General features: G+C 60.6%; 1 protein-coding gene across 1 annotated transcript; it reads right to left on the bottom strand.

The window, feature by feature from the left end:
- Positions 1-6,523: 6,523 nt before the first annotated feature.
- LOC127594996 (uncharacterized) lies at positions 6,524-8,165 on the bottom strand. Its single transcript, XM_052056717.1, has 7 exons — positions 8,157-8,165; positions 7,829-8,066; positions 7,270-7,771; positions 7,068-7,212; positions 6,874-6,953; positions 6,717-6,818; positions 6,524-6,602 (listed from the first exon to the last, which is right to left on the bottom strand). The coding sequence occupies exons 1-7, from the start codon at positions 8,163-8,165 to the stop codon at positions 6,524-6,526; spliced, it is 1,155 nt and encodes a 384-aa protein (XP_051912677.1).
- Between the last annotated feature and the right edge of the window lie 3,540 nt (positions 8,166-11,705).

Here is an 11,705-nt window from a genome sequence, read left to right as displayed (position 1 = left end):
CAGCTGAAGCGGTTTGCAGAGGCAGGTCAGTCTTTCGGGCAAAGTGTTAATATCGAGAGCCAGCAGGCCGACGCCTGGGGCAACCTGGCGAACTGCCTGCTGGCCGAACAGAAGGTGAAGCAGGCCTGCAATTGCCTCGAGCAGGCGGTCAAGCAGTGCGAGGGCAGCTGGCGGCTCTGGGCCAACTACATGGCCGTGGCTCTGAAGGTCCAGAAATTCTACCGTTTTTTTGAATGCGTCTAGCGACTGCTCCAGCTACAGCGCAGGGAGCTAATTAACGAGGAAGTGCTCGGCAAGGTGGTGCAGGCCTTCACCTTCAAACTCTCGAAGGTAGGCGAGACGCGGGTAGACGAACTGCTGACCTTCTAAAAGCGTGTGGACAGGGTTTTCGACCTAGTCAAGAAATAGCTCGGACAGAAGCCTTTCGTCTGGAAAGTCTACTACAGGCTGCTGGACTGCAAGAAGGAGCTGCTGGGAATTATCAGGGGCAGTCCAGAGCTGGGAGGGGGCGATGAAGCGAGGGAGGAGATGGTCCGGAAGGGGGTTCGGGAGCTGGCGGAGGAGCAGCTGGAGGTCAAGCTTAACGAGTGCAACATGATCACCGTGGTTGGCTGGGAGGACAGTCGGGAAAGCTGCGAGGCCATGGAGCAGGCACTGTCCTAGCTGCAGGAGCTGGAGGCGCGGCTAGGACGGGCCCACCCCGAGATCCAGCTGCTGTGCGAGGGCAGCCGGGGCAAGATCGAGCGCAGGCTGGGCAGGGCGGCGCGTCTGAAGGACTGATTATATTTGATACGCAGGGATGAAGCGGGTGGGGGACTACGAGGTGGAGACGGATCAGGTGCTGGGGGCAGGGTCGCACGGCACGGTCTACCTGGGCCGGGCGGGGGGCAGGCCGGTCGCAGCCAACCCCAACCCCAACCCCAACCCCAACCCCAACCCCAACCCCCAACCCCAACCCCAACCCCAACCCCAACCCCAACCCCAACCCCAACCCCAACCCCAGTGAAGTCGACGCATATCGTGCAGCTACTTGATATCCTGGAAAGCTAGAATTTCATATACCTGGTGCTGGAGTTCTGCTCGGGCGGGGACCTGCGGGCACTGCTCGACCGGAAGGGCCCTCTTCCCGAGCAGGAGGCCGTCGCCCTCACGCGCCAGATCCTGGACGGATTCAAGGAACTCAACAAGCGGGCATTATCCACAGAGACCTCAAGCCTGAAAACATCCTCCTGCACGAGGGCCTGATCAAGATCGGAGACTTTGGGCTGGCCAACTTTGCCGGCACCGAGGCCTTGAACGAGTCCGCGGTTGGAGCCCCTCTGTATTCCTGTCCCCAGAAGGTCCGCAATGTAAAGTATACTTCCAAGAGCGACGTGTGGGCGCTGGCCTGCGTCTACTGCGAGATGGTGGCAGGCCATCCTCCCTTCCGAGCAACCAGCATCTTCGAGCTCAACGAAAAAATCCTGAACTCTCCGCCTGAACTCGGAAAGCTGCCGCCGCAATCCCGTGCCTTTCTATAAAGCTCCTTGCGGAAGGAGGAATCTGAGAGGATGTCCTGGTAGGACGTCTTCAACCACCCACTGTTCAAGGAGGGGGCCCAGCAAGAGGGCCCTGGCAAAGAGGGCCCCGACTTCAGGCTGCTGAGCACGATCAACCACCTGCGCGAGGAGATCCATTCAAAGGAGTAGGACCTGACCACCCTCTTCCTGACGCAGGACTACAACCTGCAAGCAGAAATGCAGTCCCGCCCTCACCAGCTATTAAGACTTTCTGGTGATCCTGGTCAGCACATTCCCGGCCCTCTGCTACGAAGAGTCACTCCTGCTCTGCCAGAGCGTCGACTCTGCACACTCTCAGTACCTGTCGATCATGGACTTCCTGCAGTTCCTGGAGGGCAGGGGCATCACCGTCAAGAAGGTGGACTACCAGCCTGCCATCGTGACGGACCTGGCCCACGCCAAGGAGACCGAGGCCGTGATCGAGAAGAGGGCCAGGAGCCTCATTAGTCGCATCCTGGAGCTGATCGATGCAGATGTCTGCAAGGTGGAGTCCTACTTCTGCAACGGGGCGATCGAGTACCCAGGGTTCGCTCGCCAACCCAACCCCAACCCCAACCCCAACCCCAACCCCAACCCCAACCCCAACCCCAACCCCAACCCCAACCCAACCCCAACCCCAACCCCAACCCCAACCCCAACCCCAACCCCAACCCCAACCCCAGGCCCCCTCAAAAAGAAGGCAAGCATCAAAAGGGCAGACTACCAGCCGGTGGTCTACAGCATGCCCGCGAGAAAGTGAGTTTGATGGCATTTATTATGGACAACCCGTTCCGCCATCCGCCTTGGGACGCACGGCCTGTCGTCCCTGTCTTCGGCAGGATCGCTCGCTTCCGGCATAGACTCAAGCCTGACTTTCGCTATGCGAGGCCTGTCGCCCCTGACTCCAACCAGGTCATCCGCTGTATCGCCCTGGCAGTTTTCCTACGGATCGAGAGGTTCTACGATCAACTGTTGATTGCCAACTTGGCCTGCCTGAAGTCCAATTTCGCAGGCACGGAGCACTAGGCCGTGGATTTCGAAGAGGCCCGGACTTTATTGCTGAAGGAGCTCGTGAAGGCCAGCCGACTGGCCACGGGGTTCGCTTTGGAACGATTGCTGCTGAAGATGTTTGACAGGTACGCGATGGTCGACGTGCTGGGCATCCTGCTCGTGCGATCATTGCTAGCCCACCGCCCCTATATCTCGCACTAGAGCAAGCTGCTCCTCCTGGACTACTACCGAACCCCTCCTGCTGAACTGCTGTCCCTCGAAAGCCTGGGGATGACGATTCGGGTGATCCAGACCGTCCAGGAGGACGCGGGTGAGCTGAATGTGCTGCTGGAGGAGAGGGCCTGCAGTTTGATGTATTTCAGGTCCAGTGAGATTGAGGAGTGGCTGGCCAACCAGTACCAAAAAGAGGAGGCGATCCGAGAGCCGAGGGTTCATAAGGGGCTGATTCTGGCCAGAGACGAGGAAGGCGATGACAAGGTTGTGGAAAGGATCAGACTCGCGCCCACCCACCCAGCTGTATCTCACCTACCGGCGATCCCGATGCGCAAGGCATTTTCGCTCTACAAGTCACATGAAGAGGCGGTGTCGTTGCAAGAAAGGACAGAACGAACAGATACGCCTGTCAGCAAATTCTACTTTTAGAGGGTGGAGGAGCTGCCTCTGATTTCGCAGCGCAGGCCTAGAGTCCGGTCGAACAATGCTCGACTGAAGAAGAGGGTTTCACTTGAGCCTTTTACGATCAAGCGGGGCAGCATGAAGCCGGTGATGCCTTTGCGGAAGTTCAAGCGAGGCATCAGCGAAGGCAGGGCTTTCCAGCCGTTCCAGGCGGGCAGGGACCTCACGGTCAGCTGATCCCGCAAAGTTATGATCAAGGTGATTTTTCGATATGAACCGTAACAGCGTGGAGCTGGTGCGGACCAAGGACGCGTTGATCCTGCGGGCGTTCAAGTGCAGGTCGAAGGTGCTGCTCCTGGACGAGCACTCGAAGCGGGCCGCCAGTGCTGAGGAATTCGGAGAGGCCTTCGAGGCGAGCAAGTGCAAGTCTTACGACGGGTTGCTTGGGGTGCTGGATGAACCCGAGGCGAAGCATGTCCTGCTGGTGAAGAAGAGCCGACTGGTCTGCCGGCTGCTGGACGGCTACCTGTTCACCGTGCAAGAGGTATAGCTGATTTCCCTGGGCAAGAAGAAGAACCCGGCCTAATTCCAGGCCCTGCTGTAGAAGGGGTTCTACTTCGCAGACGGGTACCAGCTCACTGCCGGCCTGCTGGAACAGCCCCTGCAGCAGGAGAACCCTGGGTTTGTGTTCAATTTTGAGCTGGCGAAGGGGCTGGAGGAATGGGCGATTCCGCTCGTGCAAGGGTTTGTGGGGCAGATTCAGGGCGAGCTGGAGGGGCAAGCGATTGTCTACACTCTCATCGCCCGGCGGGAACGGCACCGCAACGGCACCCGGTTCTTCTCACGGGGTATCGATTATCGAGGCCATACCTCCAACTTTGTGGAGAGTGAGGTGATCGTGCAGTATGAGGGGTTCATCATGTCCCACCGGCAGGTCAGGGGCAGCGTGCCCCTCTTCTGGGAGCAGAAGGGGGTGCAGGCCAGACTTGAACTGAGCACCAGCTTCGAGTTGTCCAGAGCGGCGCACCACCTGCACGAGGAGGCCCTCAAAGACTACGGTCGAGTCACCTACGTCAACCTGCTGTCCTCCAGCAGGGATTAAGAACGCAGGCTGAAAGAGTAGTTCGAGAGACTGCTGGAAGGCAGGCCGTACGCCTACTTCGACATGCACGGCGAGTGCCAGAGTGACACTCTCACCAGACAAGAACTACTCGCGGGCCAACGCCCTGGTCGTGAGGCTTCTGCCCACCATCACCGAGGACGGGTTTGCTCTCCTGGGAGGACGAAGCAAGGTGCTTGCGCGGCAGGGCGGAGTGCTAAGGGTCAACTGCCTCGATTGTCTGGATCGGACGAACCTCCTCATGGGCAAGGTGGCGGCTGTCGTGCTCCAGCAGTTCATGTAGAGGATGGGGTTTGTCCCGGGTGAGCTGCTCGAAGAACTGGAAAAGCCTAAACCCCGGCCTCTTTTGCAAGACCTCAAGGTGCTCTGGGCTGAGCATGGCGACATGCTGTCAGAGCTGTACGCGGGCACAGGCTCAACCCACACCGAGTTCTTTCTTGACCAGTGTCACGAAGACTGGCCGGCGCACCCTTCGAGGGTTTTTCCGGCACAAACTCACGACCGTCGAGCGGTTTTACAAGCAGATATTTTCGGACCAGGCCAGACAGGCCACCATTAACCAGTTGTGCCCTGAGCCCGAGGACCTCACGGTCAAGCCGGACTCGATTTCTCTGAAGATCGTGAGCTGGGACTGTCGCGAGGTAGACATGCAAGCCCAGCTGCCTCTGCTGCTAGGCAAGGAGCCTGCTGACCTGCTGTTGCTGGCCCTGCAGAGGGTGCGGGACCCGGGCACCGCAGAGCGTGACCTGGAGAGGCACACGTCTGGGTACTCTCTGCTCAGCCGCAAGGCCTCAGGACAGTGCTTCACCGGCATTTACAGCAGGAGGTAGCTGGCGGACAAGTTCGAAGAATGCGTGCACGAGGAGTTCGGAGGCCTGCTGGACGGACTGATCAAGAGCGTCACTCTGAAGGACTTCACTGTGATCGCCTCAAGCCTGAAGTGGAACGGACTGGAACTGCTGTTCGTCAACTGTCTGGCCTCCGCGGAAGGCCAGTTCCTTGGGGTGTGGCCCAGTCTACGGCAAGAACTGGTTGAGGAAGATGCTCCCTACACTCTGGAGTTCATAGCCGGCTGGCTGAACGAGCCCGTGGAGGCAGATCAGGAGGCCTGGGCGAGGGCGCTCTGCCAGCCAGAGACCAGCCAGACCGTCGAGCAGCTACTGCCTTTCGACCGAATCACACAGCGCCTCGAGGGGCTCGGGCTCGCTGAGGACAGGCTCGACTTTAAACCGACAGAGCGAGGCTGGCTGAACAGGATCCTCCGCGGGAGGGGGGTTGGGGCCAAAGGCAGCTACTGGCAGCTCGGCCAAGCGGTCGTTTGTGAATCCACCATCAAATTCAAATGACCTTGGGAAAACAGCAGAGGGTCAGCCCAGCAAAACTAGCGGCTGTGAAGCGCCAGCTGGTCCAGGCACAGCTGGAGGTCAGCAAGCTCAAGCGGGAGCGGCTGCTGTTGCTGCGCACATTTCGGCAGCAGAACGGACTGCTTTCCCATGACGTTTGACCCCATTCACTGTGCTGTACATAACCATCACAGGTTTTTCTGCCTGATCTCCTGGAGGATCTACTCGCTGCCCCGGAACCGCTCAAAGAAGGTGCCCTTGTTGTCACCTTCCAGCCTGTGGCCCTTCGCGAACATCAGCTTTTCGTCCTCGAAGATGAACCGCATGCGTCGCTGCCCCGAGTGCGCTAGACTTTGGCTTAACTGTGCGAGCTCAGTGTTCAAGGCCTCTGATTTTTCATTGTCTAACACTCTCCGCCACGGGTAGTCTGGGTCTCTAGGGAAGGCCGCGTGGCGGGGCTGGTCTTTGCCTCGAGGCAGGAACGAAATCATGAAGGGAAAGTCCTTTTCCTCAGGATCGAGGCCCTTGAAATATGAGCAGGCCTCTGCCGGGGTAGCGAAGCTTGACAGAACGTTGAGGATCATATATTGGGGCGGGGCCAGTCGGATTTCGCCTTTGAAATAGTGCGCCAGAGCCTCGATAGGGCAGAGCCACTGCATCGATTCGAACTCGCTGCAGAAACGGATGTCTTGGCGAGTGATGCCAGCGCGCCCTTGTTCGCACAGCTGGCTGAAGTTTATGAACAGAGGCTGCTCGAGCTCCTGCACGAAGAAGCGGGTGTCGTAGCGAGCGGGCAGGAAGGGCACTGAGATCAGTCGCACCATCGGCAGGAAGGAGGCTAGCCCGAATCGCTGCTTCAGCTGGGCGAAGAAGTGTTCATTGACCTGCACCTCAGGCTATCCCCGTAGCAATTCTGCGGCGTAGGCCTGACCGAAGCGAGCCAAGTCGTCCAGATCAGTGCTGCTCAGCGCAGGTCTGGAGGGAAAAAAGAGCCCGACTTCTTAGAATGTCTCTCTGGCGGCGTTGTGTTGCGGAGGGCTGGCTGCTGTGAGATCGAGAGGCGACTGCACTCCACCCGGAAAGGCCTACACGCTGGAGAAGGTGCCTGCGGCTGATCGCTTGAGGAGCAGGACCTGGAGGGAGGCGGGGGCAGCCAGCCGGTGATGCGCGCGGATGAGGGCGAGGCTGGCACTGGCGAGAGGGGCCAAGTTGGTCATTCAATAATCAGAGCTTCATGCTCTTAAACTTGAGAAAGACCGAGGCCTTCTTCTTCTGGGGCTGCTCCTCGACGTGCAGCGAGGAGGCGCTGCCCTCCTTGCGCAGCTGCTTGGTCAGGAAGTGCACCCCGGACGGACACTTCGTGGCGCTCCTCCGCTTGTCGCTGTCCTTGCTCTCCGATGATTATTCGCTGTCGTTCGAGACCAGCGAGGAGTGGCTGACCGTGCCCCGCCGGAAGTGCTGGGTCATAAAGGGGTGCTCGAGCGCCTCCTTCGGGGAAATGCGCTTGGAGGGGTCCCGCTCAAGCATGCGCCCCAGCAGATCCTGCAGCCCCTCGTCCAGGGCAGAGAATGCCCCGCAGTTGAGCCTGAATTTGGCGTTCTGGTTGGCCTTGAAAATTTCTTAAGCGTCTGTCCCCTCGAACAGGGTTTTCTTGGTAGTCAGGTAGTACATGGTGGCCCCCAGGCTGAACACATCGCAGCGGGTGGAGTACGGCTCGTGGTTGAACATCTCGGGGGCGACGTAGCCGGGCGTGCCGCAGCACTCGAAGTCGGTCTCGGAGGGGACGTGCGTGGCCATGCCGAAGTCGACTAGGACGATGTCGAGGCTGCTGAGCGAGCGGAACATGAGGTTCTCGGGCTTGATGTCGCGGTGGGCGATGCCGTGGTCGTGCAGGTAGGCCAGGGTCTCGAGGATGCGCTGCAGGAGGGATCTGATCTCCCAGTCCAGGAAGGTATTTTTCTTGATCGCATGGGAAAGCAACCCGCCGCTGATAAGTTCCATGACAATGTAGATCGAATTCTTGGTCTCGCAGATTTCGTGCAGACGGATGATGCCGGGGTAGTGCAGCCTGCGCAGCACTGCCGCCTCGTTGCGGATGAACTTGAAGTCCTCGGGCGGCAGGCCTAGTTTGCTGATGGCCTTGACTGCGACCTCGACCTGGTTCTACAGCTTGACGGAGTTGTACACGCTCGAGAAGTTGCCCCTGCCGATCTTCTTCTTGGTCAGGTAGATGTTGTGGAAGCCGAGTAGGTTGGCCCTGTCTTTTAGATAATTAACTGATGCCCGCAGATCGGGGGAGGCGCCCCGCAGGCGGACGGACCGCTCACCCGCCACTAACGCCAGACTGTCCAGCTCGTACCCCTCGGGAGGCAGAGGCTCCGCCCAGCCCAGCTCGAGCTTGACATCCCAGCCGAACCGGAACTCCTCGATCAGCGATTTCTTTTAGAGATTAAAAATCTGCGTCCTGTCGGGCAGCCCCACCAACCGCACGGGCTGCTCCCCCAGAACCAGCACCACTTCGAACTAGACTTCCTCCATTATTCTATTTTATATTAGCGGCCTTCTTCTTTGAACCAAGTAGCCCCGCCCTCGTTTATTAATATGCTTCTGCTTTTGTGGTGGGCTGTCCGCGGCCAGGACTCCTGCAGTCCCCCCATCATCCGCTGCGACTCCTGCTCCGGGTCGCCCCAGCAGTGCCAGGGGCCCTGTGCCTCCCCGCTGATCCTGCTGCCCCAGTACGGCTGCCTGCCGTGCTACTACCGGTGCGTGGCCTGCACCACGCCCAGCCCGAGCACCTGCACCTCTTGCCAGCCGGGCTACTTCCTCTCTCCCACGAACGTGTTCCGGTGCCAGCCCTGCTCGATCAACTGCCTGCAGTGCGACCCCACCCTGACCTGCTCCCAGTGCAGTCCAGGCCACTACCTGCTGGGCGGGCTCTGCAGCTTGTGCACCTACAGCCATGCCCTCACCTGCGTCTTCCAGAACGTGCTTTCTTGCGAGCATGGGTTCTTCCCTGACCAGGGCGGCGCCATCTGCAGCGCCTGCTCCAGCAACTGCCTGACTTGCCAGTCCGCCTCCCTCTGCACCCTCTGCGCCCGCAATTACTTCGTGACCCTGTCCTCGTCCTGCGCGCCCTGTAACTTCCAGAACTGCGACGTGTGCCTCTTCGGCCAGTGCGACACCTGCATCGCCAGCAACTACTACCTCAACCAGGGCACCGGCAGCTGCGTGGTGTGTCCTACCAACTGCGCCACCTGCACTGCGGCACAGTGCACCTCCTGCAATCGGGGGTTCAGCCTCGCCTCGGGTCACTGCAACACTGCTGGCCAGATCCAGGACTGCCAGGACCAGCAGGGGGGCACCTGCGTGAACTGCCTGGATTCCTTCTTCCTACTGAACAACGGCTGCACGCCCAGCTGCTCGCTGCTGTGCCTGGCCTGCCGCAGCCCCAGTTTCGCAGAGTGCAGCAGCTGCTCGAACCTGGCGTATCTGACCGACGGCATGTGCCTGCCCCTGTTCGTGTTCAGCGAGTCTGTCGTGCAGGAATACCTGAGCTACCATTACCGCCCGGACATATACGCCTATGCCGACTCCTCGGCCCTGTCTTCGGTCGACTGCTACGGCAGCCAGCTGCAGGCCAACGGCAAGACCATTGCTGTCACTCTGGGGTAGCTGCAGGCCTATACGGTCTCCGTGGTCGGCAAGGTCTACTGGTTCAGTGCGGCTGCCGGCACCATCACTCTCACCATGAATGGAGTGCAGCACCAGGTCTCCGTCCCGGCAGGACCGACTCATACTTGCGGGTCTGGGTTGGTCTACCAAAGCGTGAAGTTCGTGGTGATGTTTGACTCCACGGCCATCCGAGAGGAAAACAGCCTGGAAGCTGCAGGAAGCGCCAACTTCGCGCTGGACGAGCTGGTGGTGCAGCGATCATACTGCGTGGACTCGCGGTGCCTGCTGTGCAACAACGCCGTGAGCTGCGACAAGTGCGTGTCGGACGACCTGTTCATCCAGGGCAACACGTGCCAGCGGGCCTGCGACTCGGGGTTCTACTCGTACCGGCAGGACGGGGTGAGCAGGTGCTTCATCTCGTGCCCGGCGTTCACGTACGCCAATAACCTGGTGTCGTCCTGCCTGGACTGCACCAACAACTGCCTGTCCTGCCAGTCTGCCACCGCCTGCCTCAACTGCGTGGCAGGGTTCTTCCTCTTCGAGAGCAGCTGCCTGCAGACCTGTCCTTCGGGCTACTACGCGGACTCGAGCCTCAGCCTCTGCCAGGTCTGCGCCCTGCCCTGCCTCACCTGCACCGACTCGAAAGTGAACTGCCTGTCCTGCGCGAGCCTGTTCTTCCACGAGAACCGATGCCTGCAGAGCTGTCCAGGCGGGTTCTACCCGAACATCCAGCAGCTGCAGTGCACTCCCTGCAGTACAGGCTGTGCCACCTGCTCCAGCAGCACGCTCTGCCTCACCTGCGCCACCGTCTAGGGCACCACCTACTACTTCTCTGCCAACGCCTGCCTCACCTCCTGTCCTGAGCTCTACTTCCCCGAGGCTGCCGCAAATATCTGTAGGCCCTGCACCAACGAGTGCCTGGTCTGCACTTCTGCCACCGTGTGCACCTCCTGCCGCAACAAGTTCCTGGTGCCTGCCTCGGGGACGTGCCTGCTCATCTGCCCCGATGGGCAGTACGGGATGACCTAGACCATGACCTGCACCGCCTGCCCGGCCGGATGCGCCAGCTGCCTGAACCCCCAGGCCTGCAGTGCCCCCTGTGCCGCAGGGTACTCTTTCAATGAGGCGGCCAGCGCCTGCACCCAAACCTGCCCGGCCGGCACATTCTCGACCACCTTTGTGCCGACTGGCCAGACGACCGGCTACCTGCGATGCACTCCCTGCGCAGTCAGCTGCCTGACCTGCGCAGGCCCCGCTGACAACTGCCAGTCCTGCCAGGCCGGCTACCTCACCGTCACCAATGGCCAGGGCAGCTGCTCGCCGGTCAACATATGCGCTTCGGGCTCTTACGCAGACACGGCTCAGCTGGCCTGCCGGGCCTGCGACCAGGCCTGCCTGACATGCCTGTACAGCAGCTCGTTCTGCACCTCCTGCCCTGACCCTAGAGTCCTGCAGGTGGAGCAAGGCAGCTGCCTGACTGCCTGCTCGGCCGGTTATTACCCGGCTAACAAAATTTGCCAGCGCTGTCCCCGACCCTGCAACACTTGCGCCCAGACGCAGGCCGGGCTGCAGTGCGCCACCTGCATCATCAGGTACCTGCTCTCTGCCGGACAGTGTCTGGAGGCCTGTCCAGGCGGATTCTTCCCAAACGGGGGGTCATGCGTGGCCTGCGCGACAGGGTGCCTGAAGTGTGCCGACGCCAGTGAGTGCAGCGAATGCTCGATTGTCGAGGGGACGCCGTACTTCTTCGACCCGGCAACCGACAGCTGTGTGGCGTCGTGTGCAGCGGGGCAGTTTGGAGATGTGCTCGTGCTGGGGTGCAAGCCGTGCTCCTCAGTCTGCGCCACCTGCTCGCTGTTTGACACCTGCCTGACCTGCTCGCCGGGGCTGAACAAGTACTTCGCGCTGTGCCTGGCCTCGTGTCCAAGCGGCAGCTACGCGGAGAACAGCGAGTGCATGCTCTGTGAGACGCCCTGCCTGTCCTGCGGGTCCGCCACCGAGTGCCTGTCCTGCTAGACCAACTACGTCTTTAACAAGCTGCAGGGGACCTGCAGCACCGCCTGTCCCACGGGCTACTACCAGGCAGTGCTCACCTGCGAAATCTGCGCCTTCCCGTGCTCCGCCTGCACCGAGACCTCGTTCAAGTGCACCAGCTGCGAGCAAGGCGGACTGCTCAACAGCACCTGCTTCCTGACCTGCCCCGGACGCTACGTGCGGCAGAGTGGCAATTGCCAGCCCTGCCAGCAGCCCTGCGAACTCTGCGAAGGCACTCCGAGCACGTGCACTTCCTGCGAGCCGGGGACTTTCCTGAACCCGACCAGCAACACCTGCAGCAGCTGCTCTGGCACTGAGTACAGCGACCCCACGTCGCGGACATGCTTCCCCTGCAACCAGCCCTGCAAGTCG

Source organism: Hippocampus zosterae, unplaced genomic scaffold (genome assembly GCF_025434085.1).
Source record: "Hippocampus zosterae strain Florida unplaced genomic scaffold, ASM2543408v3 HiC_scaffold_351, whole genome shotgun sequence".
Taxonomy (NCBI): Eukaryota; Metazoa; Chordata; class Actinopteri; order Syngnathiformes; family Syngnathidae; genus Hippocampus; species Hippocampus zosterae.
This window is presented reverse-complemented; position numbering and strand designations above follow the sequence as displayed.